Source organism: Gambusia affinis, linkage group LG22 (genome assembly GCF_019740435.1).
Source record: "Gambusia affinis linkage group LG22, SWU_Gaff_1.0, whole genome shotgun sequence".
In the NCBI taxonomy this organism is placed as follows: domain Eukaryota; kingdom Metazoa; phylum Chordata; class Actinopteri; order Cyprinodontiformes; family Poeciliidae; genus Gambusia; species Gambusia affinis.
This window is the reverse complement of record NC_057889.1, coordinates 3,890,477-3,904,036: the sequence shown is the minus strand read 5'-3', so window position 1 is coordinate 3,904,036 and position 13,560 is coordinate 3,890,477. Positions and strand designations below refer to the sequence as shown.

Here is a 13,560-nt window from a genome sequence, read left to right as displayed (position 1 = left end):
GTCACTGGTTCAGTTAACTTAACCCAGCGTCCCTCCCCGCCTCCGGCAGAGAACGCCACGACTGTTGCTTGGTGTGTTCGGCTCTGGGGACGGCTGCGCCCTCACTCTTTTTGTTGGATTTAACAACTTACCGTTCAGTTTCAGCGTTATTAATTACCCACCGGAACTCATTTAGTAACTCACCGGAAACATGAATGGCAAGTCAGCGAACGGTACAGCGGGGGGAATGGCCTGTATCGAGGGTCTGCCGCCGCTGCCGAAGAGCCTAAGCGGGCTGCTGAACTCGAGCGGCGGCTCGTGGAGAGAAATGGAGAGGATGTACGTGAAGAAAACCATGATCCAGGACGACCTGAGCCGAGGCAGGAATAACACCGACAGCTTGCTGGCCAGCAAGCCGGCCAACCTGGACGCTGCCCTGGCTCTCCTGCGGAAAGAAATGGTAACATTTTCAGGGAGTGTTCATCTCCACTCAGCCCGTGATGTTGTTTTTTCACCCGAGAGAAAGCCGTTTAATCCCGGAGAAATCGTCCTGTTCAACAAGATTAACTCCGAAAGGAAACTCCGGTTGTTAAGCTTTATGTTGCTTCTCGTTTTCTAATAACCAGCGGCTTAATTCTGCTCGAATATATTAGAAATTAAACATGACTCTTTTATAAACAGATCTTACAGCTGTAGTGTTTATTTTTTAAGTAGTATACCTATTTAAAAAAACTGAATTCTTGCTAAAAACAGATCAGATTTTGTTTATAACACTTTGCAATATCTTCCTCATTTTTATATAAGGAATTTTAATGAAAAGAGGAAAAGAAGTCCAGCTAATAAAGTTGTTCATAGATTAAAAAGATTAGACATGCGCCGATTTTATATACATTTCACTACCATTTCAACATCTTTGGGAAACAATACTACCAGTAACATATGACAACAACATAAGAAATAAATATATTTTGTTCATATTGGCCGAGTTTTATTTATCAGATCAATATGAAAACCTTATCCATAAAGTGTCAAGTACAAAAACAATAAGAGGACCATGTACACACCCTTGAGGAATCCCATTACGGCAATGATTGACAAAGTTGTCAACTGATGATAATCATTCACCACCTTTGCGAAAGCCGTTTCTGTTGAATGTTTTACCTGGGAAAAAAAAAACAAAAAAACAACAACCTGACGTTAAAGGTTCAAGTAAATCATTAAATGTTACTTTAAAACCTGAGTTGTGACCACTTTCTCAAAAAGTACTAAAAGAAATGTGAGGTTGAGAATGAGCCTATAGTCCAGTAGGGTTATTACAGTTAACTAAAACGAATAAAATAACAAAAACTGAAACTGAGAAAACATTTAACTGAAATAAAATAAAAATGTTAATTAATGGGGGAAAAACGATAAAGTTGTAGTTTAAAGTTAAAGTTTTCTAACTGGAACGATGTTGTGCATTTATAGAACTAACTAAAATGTACTGAAATTAGTCGGTTTTTTTTGGCTGTTCACATCAATTTTCTGCAAATTACAACACTTAATCATATCTGCAGAAGTTGGATCAGTTGTTTTTAGTGTTTTTTGAAAATAGTGTCTTCTGTTTATTATTCATTACCCAAGTAGTGTATATGTAACATTAAATACTTTCACCTTTTTCATTTCTTCACCTAAAAGTTAACTAAAGTATGAGAAATGCACTCTTAAAACTAAACTATAAGTAAAAACCCTGGTAGGGAGTCGGGATCTTCCAGTGAACAAACACCTGGCAGGTTTTTACAGAAACTCTTCCACTCCTTTCCCAGAGGCAGGAATATTTATGCCAAACATCTGTTTCAACAATGACCCATTTCTGTAACAATAACAAGATAAAAAATGCTGGAACTCTTATTTTGTTTGTATTGCAGCGGCAAACTTCCAGACTTAAATTGATTTGTTTTGCAGCTACCCGTCTTTTGCTAAACGTTTGAAATTCAGAGAGCTTCATAACATGGTGGTAGTTCTATATTTTAAAGCCACATGTGTGTTTGTGACGGTGAAAACAATGCAGAGTTGCTGCGGCTCCACAGTGAAGTGTCTTTTTCAGAAAAACAATATGGAGGTCAGATGACTGAATCTTCATTTCCTCCAATGGATAATCTGATTTTCAGCTCTATGTTGTCCATTTGCACAACCATAAGAACCACTGTGCAAATAAAAAAATGAAGGAAATTTCAGAAAATAGAAAATCCTGTAAATTAATTACAACCTTAATTCCCACTACATGCCTCAGTAAATTAAAATAATGAATACTGATGTTGTAAATGGCTTGAAATCACGGCATTAGATGGTTGTTTGTGTTTTTACAGAAGGTTTCTGCAGTTTTTAGTTTTTAAGAGAGTTTTTGTAAAAAACTAAAACATGGTAATGTTGGAGCTTTATTTAAAGTTTGGAGTGTGGAGAAATGTTGGATATGAAGGATTTTCCAGGTTTGGATGTTTCTATGCATCAATTTGTTCTGCTGCTCATCTCCATCCATCTATCCATCCATCCTGTAGCTACTTCCTGTTCATTAATGATGAACTTCCTGTTATTTGATCGGGTCTCTGGTTGTTTAAACCTGTGACTCCAGATGGAAGAACCTGTTGCATGGTTTTAGATTTTATTGACATTTCATCAGAAGCAGCTCAGATTTCATCTTCAGTGTCGTCGTATTCCCCTCATGCATCCTGAAGCTTCCTTTTCCTGAGCCGTCGTTAATGGCTGCCTGTGCACTGCGCCCCCTGCAGGTGGGTCTGCGTCAGCAGGACATGTCGCTGCTGTGCCAGCTCTGGTCCCTGCATGAGTCCATCCAGGAGTACAAGGGCAGCTGCCACGACCTGAGCGCCGCCTCCAGCCTCAGCATGATGGAGAACGGCTACTTCGACGAGGACGACGAGTTCTACGTGGAGCCCGGCACCACGCCCACGGGCGACCACCCGGGCGCCGGGGACGTCGCCGATGGTGACGCCTCCTCATCGGCGACGGCGGCCAAAAACGGCAAGGACAGCTGGGAGTCCTTCAAAGTCGCCATCTGAAGCTTCGATCTGCGCCGGTTTTTCTGCAGACGGATCCATGCTTTCTAGGGGGCGGAGCTAAGCTGTGAGAAGGGAGTGGCTGGTTGCCGATGGCAACGGACTGCCAAAGAGGAATCCTGTCCGTCTGCAGAGCTGAGATCACCTGGACTCCTTTACTCTGCTGCCAGTCACTCTTACTTTCTTTTTCTTTTTTGACATAATCAAAATATATGAACAAAGTTTTATTATTTATTACATAATATAAATAACAAAGTATTCTTTTATTATTATTATTATTATTATTATTATTATTCTTTTTGCTCTCTTTGGAAGTTTTGTACAAAAGGTACAAGCAGAAAAGTTGGACTTCAAAACTGAAGGGTGGGATTTTTTTTATTTTTATTTTTATTTTAAAGGTATTTCTGACTCTTCAGCAACAGGAAGAGGAATTTTAAATGGGTAAAATGTTTTTCAGGTGAGATCCTCCTTCCAGTAAACGGAGCAGAGCTGGTTTCCTGTGCAGGGAGGATTCGTGCAACATTTTATGGTCGGTGTAGCGTCCGTTCTCTGCGGTTACAACCAGCGTTTACTGAGCAGAACTTCACTCAAAACTTTAAAAGAAAATCTGTAGTCATGTTTCTGTTTTGCACGTTCAAGCTTCAATGTTTGCATATTCCTAAAATGTGATGTTCGGTGGGAAATCAGAGCAGAATTAGCAGAAATTAACCTTTCTTTGTGGCCTTGCTACTCGAACAGCTGCTTTGTATTTCACGTATCCACATCACGCTAAACGTCTTTTTCATTGTGGAGCTGTAGGGAAAGCTTTAGGGCTGGGCGATTTTCTCCAACAATTCACTCATCGGGTTCCCATAACTCAGTGATATTAGGGCGGCCATCTTTGTTTGACAAGTTTGTTTACAGATTATACTTATTTCTACTTTGAATTTAGTTCAACTGTATGATAAAATATTAGGATGATGCTTCAATTTATTTGTTTTTAATTAACCAAGTCTTATTAGAATAGAGTTGGAAATAGTACAAAAATAAAGTCGTAATTTTATGAGAAATTTGAACTGAAGATTAGCATTTTGTGAATTATTGGCAGTAGCTCTGAAGCTTTTTCCTCATTAAAACAACTTTTTTAATTTTAAGATGTTTTTTGGATAAAATTGTCCTTTTTTCTTCTAATATAATTACATGCTCATAAATAAACATTTCTAAACTCTTTGTTTAGAAACGCCTCAGAAACCGGATAGTTGAAAATTTCTGTAAGTGAGCAAAACAACAAAATTGATTGAAATTGGATCTGGGATGAAAAAGATTAGATTTGACCTTTAAGCCAAATCGCCCAGCTCTAAGACGGAGGGACTTTATTTTAAAAAGGTTTAATTTATGGGGAGTTTCTGTAACTCTGCCTCATTTCAGACGTAAATGTTTCTCGACAAACACATTCTGGAATGATTTGCTCTGTCTTCCTTCGTCTGTAGCGCGTAGCATCGCAGTTCTTCCAGCTCAGGCGGCCATTTTGTTTTCTTATCTGTTGGTAACAGACCAATGGCGGTCCTGCTCTCTGCATTGTATTTAAAGGTGCTGAATGAATGTTTTTAAAGTTACTCTGCAGTCAAACAAGCAGTTTTCTTTTCACAAAAACTAAATTTATGGCTATGTAGTCAAAAATAATATTTATTAAATCATATTTTTGTTGGTCATTTCACCTCAAAGCCATTTCATATCCTGTCAGTTTTTGTCATTTCATGCTGGAAAATGGCCGTAGGTCTGTTCATATCAAGTCATTTTTCATTTATTTACCTGCAAAGAAACGAGTTTTATCAACTCCAATCAATAATTTTAAAACATTTTAGCATTTTAAATCTCTGTCTTCCTTATTATGTTAGAAAACAAACTTCAAAATGTCTGCCACTTGTTAAAATCTCTTTTTTTTTATTTAGCTTCTGCAAAAATCTAGATGTTTTCAATCGTTATCATGTAATAAACTGAATGTTTGGTTTGTTTATTTGATTGTTTTTGTACCAACAATCTGAATTTTCTTTAGTTTTTCCCCATCAGATGTTTTTTTTCTGCTGGATGTCATCACAGTTGGTGCCTTTGTAAAGCTGCAGCTTCCTGTTTAAGGTGAATGGAAAATGAACCGCCGGCCGCGGATGTTTTGGATTGGATGATGGAGTATCGCCATGACATTTCTGTTTGATTTCCAGGTTCAGATTGAGGATAAATTTAGAAAATAAAGTCAAAATGTAAGTTTTGAGAAAATTGGCTACAAGGTTTTATAATTAAGACTGTAATTCTCTCTGAGCAACTGCTTTACTTTATCTGTATGAAAATGTATTTTTAAAGATTTTCTTGCCTTTTTATTTTTCAGATTTTAATTTTTTCTTCATATTTTTAAACTTATCCTTTACATTTGAATTTTTCTCCTGACATTGTGGTTTTTTTTCTTTTACATTTAAACTTTTTTGTCAACATTTTTCTCTTGACATTTTGTCCTGTTTTCTTGACATTTAATGTTTTTTTTTTCTATGGTTAAACAATATTTTTGTTTTCTCAATGTTTTGGATTTTTCTCTGCCAGCAGTAACTCATCATTTTGTCTGTTTATTTTCCCCTTTGTTTAAACATTTTTGCATTTTTCCGTCACATTCTGAAAACCTCTCTACACTTTGACTTTTCTACCATCTCTTTTCTCATCTTGTTTACTCAACAAAGAAACGTGACCATAATACTCCATCGCAGTGATTGATTGGTCTGTATTTTGGGTTTTAAAGCTGCTCCTTGTAGAATTAAGAAAAAGTCCAACTAATCAAATAAAAAATGATATTCTTTTATTTGAGATGATCCTACTGTAAAAATCTCAACTATGACAGAATAAATAGATTCAGATTTGTGCATAATATCATTTTTGATGCTCATGCGTTTTCTGAACATGTAAAACCTGAAACGGAGACGTTTAAAACAGATTTTAATCCTCTACATGTGGCAGCTTTAACTTGTCGTCATGCAGACAGGAAGCTGAGCTGTTCACGTCTCACTGCGGGTCATTTGAGGGTATTTATTGCTCTTTGTACAAATAAATCACAACCTGAATACCAGCTTACTCTAACAGCCGAAATATTCCCCTTTTTTACAATAATTAATGGATGTTGATGTTGGAAATGTTTTCTCAGGGTTTTCAGATGCCTGGGTAAAAATGTAACAACACCCACACAGAATGGATTTGTTTCTGAATGTTACATGCGTCATAATAAAGAAGCAAAAGCCTTATTATTATTATTATTCTCTTGATGATTTGGACCAAAGCAGACTCCGTTGCCCAGAATGCAATGCGGCCGCTGACGTGTAGAAACTTAAGAGAAAGGTACTTTTTCAAAAATCGCCTTCAGGGAGGAATTTGACTGGTAACTCCTGAGAAATCTGTTTTCATGCAACAAAAATGAGAAAAAACATGTTGAACGTTTTCCACAGTGGTGTCCAAATGTCTCCCCTGGTAAATTTAAACTACAAAATTCATCAGATTAAAAATATAAAATTGTTGTTTTTATTCAACAGTAAGCTACATTTTTATGAAATCTGTTTATCGTTAAAGATCCAAATCACAAAAGCGGCTTTGGATTTTTAAATTATTACAACTAAAATGTACAATTCCCTCATTTTGGGGTCATTAAGTGTTTTCTACTTTATTGAGTTAGTTTTGTTTTCACCACTCTTGACTTGTGGTTAAAATCCTTTTCAGGGCCATAATTGGCCCCGGGGCCACACGTTGGACACCGCTGGGCTACTATTAGCTTAGATCTGTTGAGATACATCAATGGTGCAAACTGGAATGTGAAGGTTCTGTTTATTCCTCTGGTTCTGTACCACAAGACTGTTACTTGGACTGTTGTATCAGTTGTACTTACTGTACTCATACATTTAATAAAGTCATTCCATGGTTTTCAGGTCTGATCTGATGATTTCTGCTGGGTCAGACAAAAAAAAAAGGCTATTTATATCTTTTTTTTTCTTAATAAATAGTAAATTATATATTATTTTCCTGCTGGTAAAAAGCCCAGGATTAACCCAGGCCAAGTAGTTTGGGACCAGACGGCATTTAGAGGGATTAGAAGTGGAGTCAGAGGATGCCAAGAATCAGCATTTGGGTTGTGAAGAATAATCAAAAACCTCCAACATTAAACTACACATTAAATATTTCTGGGAGATGCAGACCCATCTCACAGTAAATTATGTATAAACTTGTTGGTATTTATTTATTGCTGATTTTAAAGCAATAATGCAAAATTTACGTTTTGAACATTTTTGTACTGGGTTTTTACTGCTTCTAAAAACAAACAAAACTAAAAAACAAAAGAAAACACCAACTGTTTTTTGTGGGGGCAATAAGTCAATGTTTTTTGGTGTCAGGAAAATTATGGAGTTAAATTGATGCCATAAAGTTTGTTCAAAAGAAGAAGAAAAAAAAATTAAAATGGAAAATGAAAAAAATAAATACAATTTTAGAAAGTTATTTTAAAACTGAAAAGTAATCCCAGAAAAGTAAATTAGGATTTCTTTTTTCAGTATCAAACCTTTATTTTTCTTCTTTTGAACAAACTTTATGGCCCCCATCTAGTTCTATAGAAATTAGCAGTTTCAGAAACCTCTTGATTAATAAGTGGCATTCCACAGGCATTGCACCGTTACCTAGCAACCACTGCAGAGTTCTGCCCATCACCTAGCAACCCACATTGAGCCTCAGCACGTTTAGTCAGCTGGTTTTAACACTGTATGCGCTGTACAACGGCTGCTGGAAAAGATAAGTGTTCTGTTGTCCACTGACCATCTAGACACCACTTGCTTGCTGGTTGTGCAGGAGGCTCCAATTCTGCTTTTCAAAGTTGTGTGAATCTACATTTTTACATGAAATCTCCTTGTCTAAGAATTATTTTGAGCAAAAAGTATTCATAGACCCACCCTAACCTGTTGAAGGAAGCATAACAGATCACCTTTAATAACACAGACATGGATTCACTTCAGGTATTAGGTTATTAACTCATACGGTTTACTGAACCTGAGACCTTTTTCTTCCCAAAATCTCAACCAGCCTCAGTAAAGCTGCAGCTTCTCTCTCTGCTCTGCTGCTGCTCCACTTCTCAGATGCATCTGACTTGCATGTAAATGCTCCAATCTGCATTTTGGTCTGGAGGAGCCGGTGAGCTCCTGCATTTTCAGTGCAATTGATCATTAATGCAGCAGGAGGCTTTGATGAAGCAGCTCCTGCTGCTGGGAGGCTCAAGGGAAAAATCTGTTTACATTTTCATGCTGTTTAAAGAATAACTGTGCCATGCAGGACTCACTTCAATTCTAAAAAATAAAAGCATTCCTTCACATCCGTTTATCTGGAAGCTATGATCTCTCTATCGCAGTCTGTTTGACCGTCTGCTAGCAGATTACAGCAGATTACCATAATCTTGACTGAGAGTGTAAATCCAAGGTGCTCCTCACTCTCTCCAGTGGATTAACAAATCAGAGCTGGTTGGGTCGGCAGACACTTGAAAGTAAATTTTGCAGAGTTAGCTGCTGATTCTGTTTTATATGACAGGAGTATTTAAAAAAGGAGTATAAATTCCTCCCAAAAAATGTTTTAAATTTCAAAAAAATCTGAAAATTTGAGATTAATATCAGAAATTTCCTAGGAAAATCTCAGAAGTTTCTCAGTTTGAAAAGTCAAATTTGCTAGAAAAAAGAAAAAAATCAAAAATTTTAAAATTAATTTCTAGTAAGAACTTGAACATTTCTGAGTATGAAAAGTTGCAATATTGCCAGAAAATTTCTTTGAAATTTTTAGATTAAATCTCCAAAATTTTCTTAAAAGAAATCAGAAAATTTCAGAACTTGAAAAGTCAAAAATTGGCTAGAAAACATTTTTTCTATGAAAAAACATAAAAATTTCTTGAGTTACAAAAGATGAAAATTGTTTAATTTTTTTTTTCTGACATCCATTTTTTAACTTTCTAGAAAAAAATAAATCTTTCAATTTAGAAGGAATCTCCCATCAAGCAGTTCAGCCATGACATTTATTCTCACAGTGTCGCTGACAGATTTGGTCCAAATGATGAGATACTTAGGGTCCCCAAAAGCTCTAACTGGTGTGATAAAAAAATTATTTATATTTAAAATAACACTTACTTTCACAAGCTAAATGCTGAAAACTATCTCTACTGTTTTCATAGTCGGTACACAAATAATAGGCCAAGTCCTTCCTAAGATATTAAACTTTTCAACTTGTTTACTATAAATTTAGTGCTTATCAGTTGATGTTACTTTCAAATAGTTAAATTAATATGAGACATTTAAATACCACTCTGCATTTCAAAATCCAGTTTTTTTACTGGCTACTGGTGTTATTATGCCTCCACATGCAGCATCTGGTGTTGACATGTTGCCGTAGAAACACGCTCAGGGACCCAAAAAGTGTTGGGTCGGCCCTGGAAGCTGACGCCTATCTCCAGCGTGATGCGGGGTTCGCCCTAAACAGAGGGCATGGTGACTGAAACACCAAGAAAAACTTTCAACAAGGCCTTGAAGCAGCAGCAGGTGATGAACTCTGGGATTGTCTGGGTGTTTACACGCATTCTGTGAGTCAGACAGGTAGGAATCTCACCACTAATCCAGAAGAATGTGCAGCGAGCTGCATGACTCCAGTCCAGACAGACTAGTGAAATTACAACCTCGGGGTTTGTTAGCGTCATTCCTGGACAGCGGCTCAGGAACTGGAGCGCGTTAAACAGTAACCTGGAGAACAAGATGGCTGTGTGTTTTTACTTACTACGAAAAAAAAAATCACCAAAATCCTTCTGAAAAGTTTTAGCTTGTTGCTCACCTTTAAAAACATCTTTTAATAAGCTTTTTAAAAATTATTGTTAATAAATAACTAATGTTCTGGACTGTTAAGAGAAAGAACAAAACCTAAACTGCAAAAGCACAATGTCTAGTTTCTAGAGAAAATATTTTAATACACCTGAAATGAGACTAAACTAAATTAAATAGAATAGAAAATACTTTATATAATATAAATAATAATACATGTTATTTATAAAGCTCTTTATATCTCCAATTGTAACTGTATATTTACAAATCTATCTATCTACATACACACACACACACATATATATATATAGAATTATATATATATATATATATATATATATATATATATATATATATATATATATATATATATATATAGAATTATATATATATGCAATAGTAATTGTAGTTGAATATCTCCAAATATAACCATATGCAATGTAAAGTTTATTAAAGTTATTTTTATGACTTATTATTAAAATTAACTTTTCTGGCAGATTATTTCACTTATAACAAAACGTTTTTCCTAAGTGACATAATCTGCCAACAGAACTAGAACTGGGTTGCTAGGTGACAGGCTGGGCTTGGCTGGCGTTGCTAGGTAACGGGATTAGTGGAACTAGAACTTTTTCATCAACATTAAGAAATTAGTGAGTTAAAACAAGCTGCTATATCTTACTGAGAAGTTGTTTGTAACTTAGTTTTGTCTCATTTCAAGTATAACTAAGATATATTTGCACTATTAAAGTACTTGGTAAGATTTTTTTATTTTTGCAGTGTACAGAACATTTTACAAATCTAACCCGACCTCATGGTCATAAGTTTGGTATCAATAGATTCAGATTAGCTTTATTTTGATAAATTTACAGTTACAAAAAATGAAGCAAAACAAAAAGCTGTTATACAAACCAATAATTTACCCCAAAAATAAAACAGTAGGTTTATAAAGTGGGTCATCCATCTCTGAGTTAACAGATATTCCAGTCTGAAGATGGTAAAGTCTATAATTAAGAATCCCAGATGTCCTGGATGCTCCATTGGTGTTTCCTGCAGGTCTGAGCGGTGAGAGTTTCTGACAGCAGGCCGAAGCAAACAGCCAGCAGGGACAGACGCCTGCTGCAGTTCAGGACCACTGAGAACAACAACATCAGAAGAAACAAACACAAGAAGAAGTGAAAAATGAAAATGACAGCATCTTCTCTCTAGGGATCCAATCAATTAATTGACTTCTGATTAATTGTCACCTAATAGTTTATTAGATTAAAATGAGCTCTAATCAGAGTTGGGTAGTAACTGGTTATATTTACTTAATTATGTTTACTTGAGAAGCCTTTGTGAAAAAAAAAATACTTTTAGGAGTATTTTTACTGTTATATTTTTACTTTTACTTGAGTAATTTTATTATGAAGTATTTCTACTCTTGTTTGAGTAAAATGTTTGAATTTCTACCCACTGAATGAAAAGTTTTAACCAAAAATTCACCAGACAGACACACCTGCAGTTTTTGAAAAATGGAGCCCTGTGTGTTATGAAAAGATGGCCGACTGCATTGCTTCAAATGGTTGCTTATCAATTAATCGTTAGTCGAGAGACAAGATCAATCAACTTTAGATTAACTTAATGATTGATAACCTGCCTCCCTAATATGGATAAAAAGAGGCAATACAAGCAAAGCAGAGGAGAAAACTCAGGTTTTTAAGAATAATAAATAAACTGTTAGTCGATCGATGAGCTCAATTAACTTAATTGATCCCCGCTTCTCACCTCTGATGGCCTGTGAGTTGGAGGTGAGCACAAACAGCTTGATGAGGCCCAGGCAGAGCGGGGAGTAGTCGTGCTCCCAGATGACGGTCGGGATGAGGAGGACTTTCCCGTAGCAGGACAGCAGCAGCGCCCTGAGCAGCAGGTCGAGCTCCGCGCTCCGGCCCTGCAGACAGGACTCCCACAACCAGAGGAACGACAGCACGCCGCTGCAGAACGCCGCCAGCTCTGCAGATCCGTTGCCAGGAACAGGAGGAACATGTTGGGGATTAAACAATTTGCATGGTTAACCATAAAAATTGCACAAATTGAAGTTATAAACATAAATTCCATTTCTTAAATTTAATGGAAAATTGCGTTTTTTCTACATTAGAGTTTTGATGAAGATTTGCAAACATTTGTAACTGGAACGCAGCTACTGAAGGCTAGCATCGACACACTAACATCAGCGTTTATTGAATATTTTGAGCAACAAACAAAAATCCTTATATGTATAATCGTCTCACCCAGGGCAGCTAATCCAAACTTGCCATAAAACTCCCATTCCTTGGTGTAACGGATGATGTCGGCCGGGTCGCTGCTCTGCTCGGCGCCGTGGAGCGCGGACCACCGGAGGTAGGCTTCACACAGCAGGCAGAACACACACAGCTTCCAGTGGATCTGTGGAACAGCCGAGTGGGAAGCAGTGGGTACAAAAGGAGAGAAAAGACATTTCTACTCCCAGTTCACAAGAAAAAGGCCAACAAGTATCACTAGCTGTGTTTCAATTCATCATAAAATAGCACAAATTCCTAATAAACTTTAAATAAAAAAGGTTTTGCACTAGGATGAGGCTTTTTTTCAGCCAAATCAAACTCATTAATTGATCCCCACAACTATTGGTCACGTGAGTAATAGCTGAATGTTACTACTGGTGGAAACGCCAATGAAGACAACAAGAAGTGATCGGAGGATGGTGGTTTGTTTTTGTTTTGACTTTTCTCTTGAACAAGCTTGTGTGTGATTTTAATGTAATTTCTTATTCAATGGAAGCACTGCTTTATTTGCAGCTAACTCAGTGTGGCTGAACACAAATGCAAGTCACACTTTGTGAAAGTAAATAAATTGTAAGAATTAACTATTTTCCTCCCTCTTTGAAATAATTAACTACTTATTGGTTCTTTTCTACCACTCAAAATCCCAGTCATTTACAATAAATGTTACACCTGTAACAGAAAGTAAAAACCTTTCATAGGTTTGAATACGTTTACAATGCAGCGTGATTCAAATGTCCAATTACAAATGTTTGACCTTTCATGTTTATAAGTTTTAATAAATAAAGATTACTTACATTTAAGCTCGTGTTGAATAAAATGTGTCTGAAAGCTTGTGCTTTGCACAAAATAACATCAATGAAGATAATAACTGGATCATATTCAATATATTTATCCACTGGCTTCTGACAGGAATCCTGAAGGAAAGAAAAACAGAGCAACAACAACAGACGATTCAAGACGACTTAGCTTTTCTTTATGGTATCTTATAAACAGTCAGGACTATTTAGTTGGATCATTAACTTATTATTTACCGATGTTAATATAGTTTGGCAAAGTAGTAAGTTGACGTGTTTTACATTGTTGAGGCTATTGCTATGTTAATCTCACATAGCAATCTTCCATCTGACATAAAATATCTGGCTAAAATAAAATAAAAAATACTATAATAAAAATAAACGCACGCATATTGTTATCTTCAGAATCCCGTTGCTGTAATCCCTGTGAAGCTCCGCTGCCTTTTCGTTGCACTCAACACATCTGTAAAACGCTTCTTTCCCCATTCTTACATTTGTCCACAACTAGGAAGAGCAAACTAGCGTTCAAAATAAGGTAACCGGAAGAGTAACGGAATGGTGCACGTTTGACTTCAAAATAAAAGCACCAAATTCG

General features: G+C 36.4%; 2 protein-coding genes across 3 annotated transcripts; one reads left to right on the top strand and one right to left on the bottom strand.

Annotated features, from left to right (window-relative positions):
- Positions 1 to 17: 17 nt before the first annotated feature.
- Positions 18 to 6,962, top strand: fam89a (family with sequence similarity 89 member A). Of its 2 annotated transcripts, XR_006369579.1 has the most exons (3): positions 18 to 439; positions 2,748 to 3,395; positions 3,490 to 6,962. XR_006369579.1 is itself a non-coding variant. In XM_044106155.1 (2 exons), the coding sequence occupies exons 1-2, from the start codon at positions 191 to 193 to the stop codon at positions 3,033 to 3,035; spliced, it is 537 nt and encodes a 178-aa protein (XP_043962090.1). In that variant the 5' UTR covers positions 18 to 190; the 3' UTR covers positions 3,036 to 6,962. The 2 variants fall into 2 exon arrangements, 1 of the variants encoding a protein (XP_043962090.1); XM_044106155.1 differs by having other exon boundaries at positions 2,748 to 6,962.
- Positions 6,963 to 10,692: 3,730 nt separating this feature from the next.
- Positions 10,693 to 13,494, bottom strand: arv1 (ARV1 homolog, fatty acid homeostasis modulator). Its single transcript, XM_044106154.1, has 5 exons — positions 13,353 to 13,494; positions 12,966 to 13,085; positions 12,142 to 12,295; positions 11,639 to 11,863; positions 10,693 to 11,006 (listed from the first exon to the last, which is right to left on the bottom strand). Exons 1-5 carry the CDS (start codon positions 13,449 to 13,451, stop codon positions 10,882 to 10,884), a joined length of 723 nt encoding a protein of 240 aa, XP_043962089.1. The 5' UTR covers positions 13,452 to 13,494; the 3' UTR covers positions 10,693 to 10,881.
- Between the last annotated feature and the right edge of the window lie 66 nt (positions 13,495 to 13,560).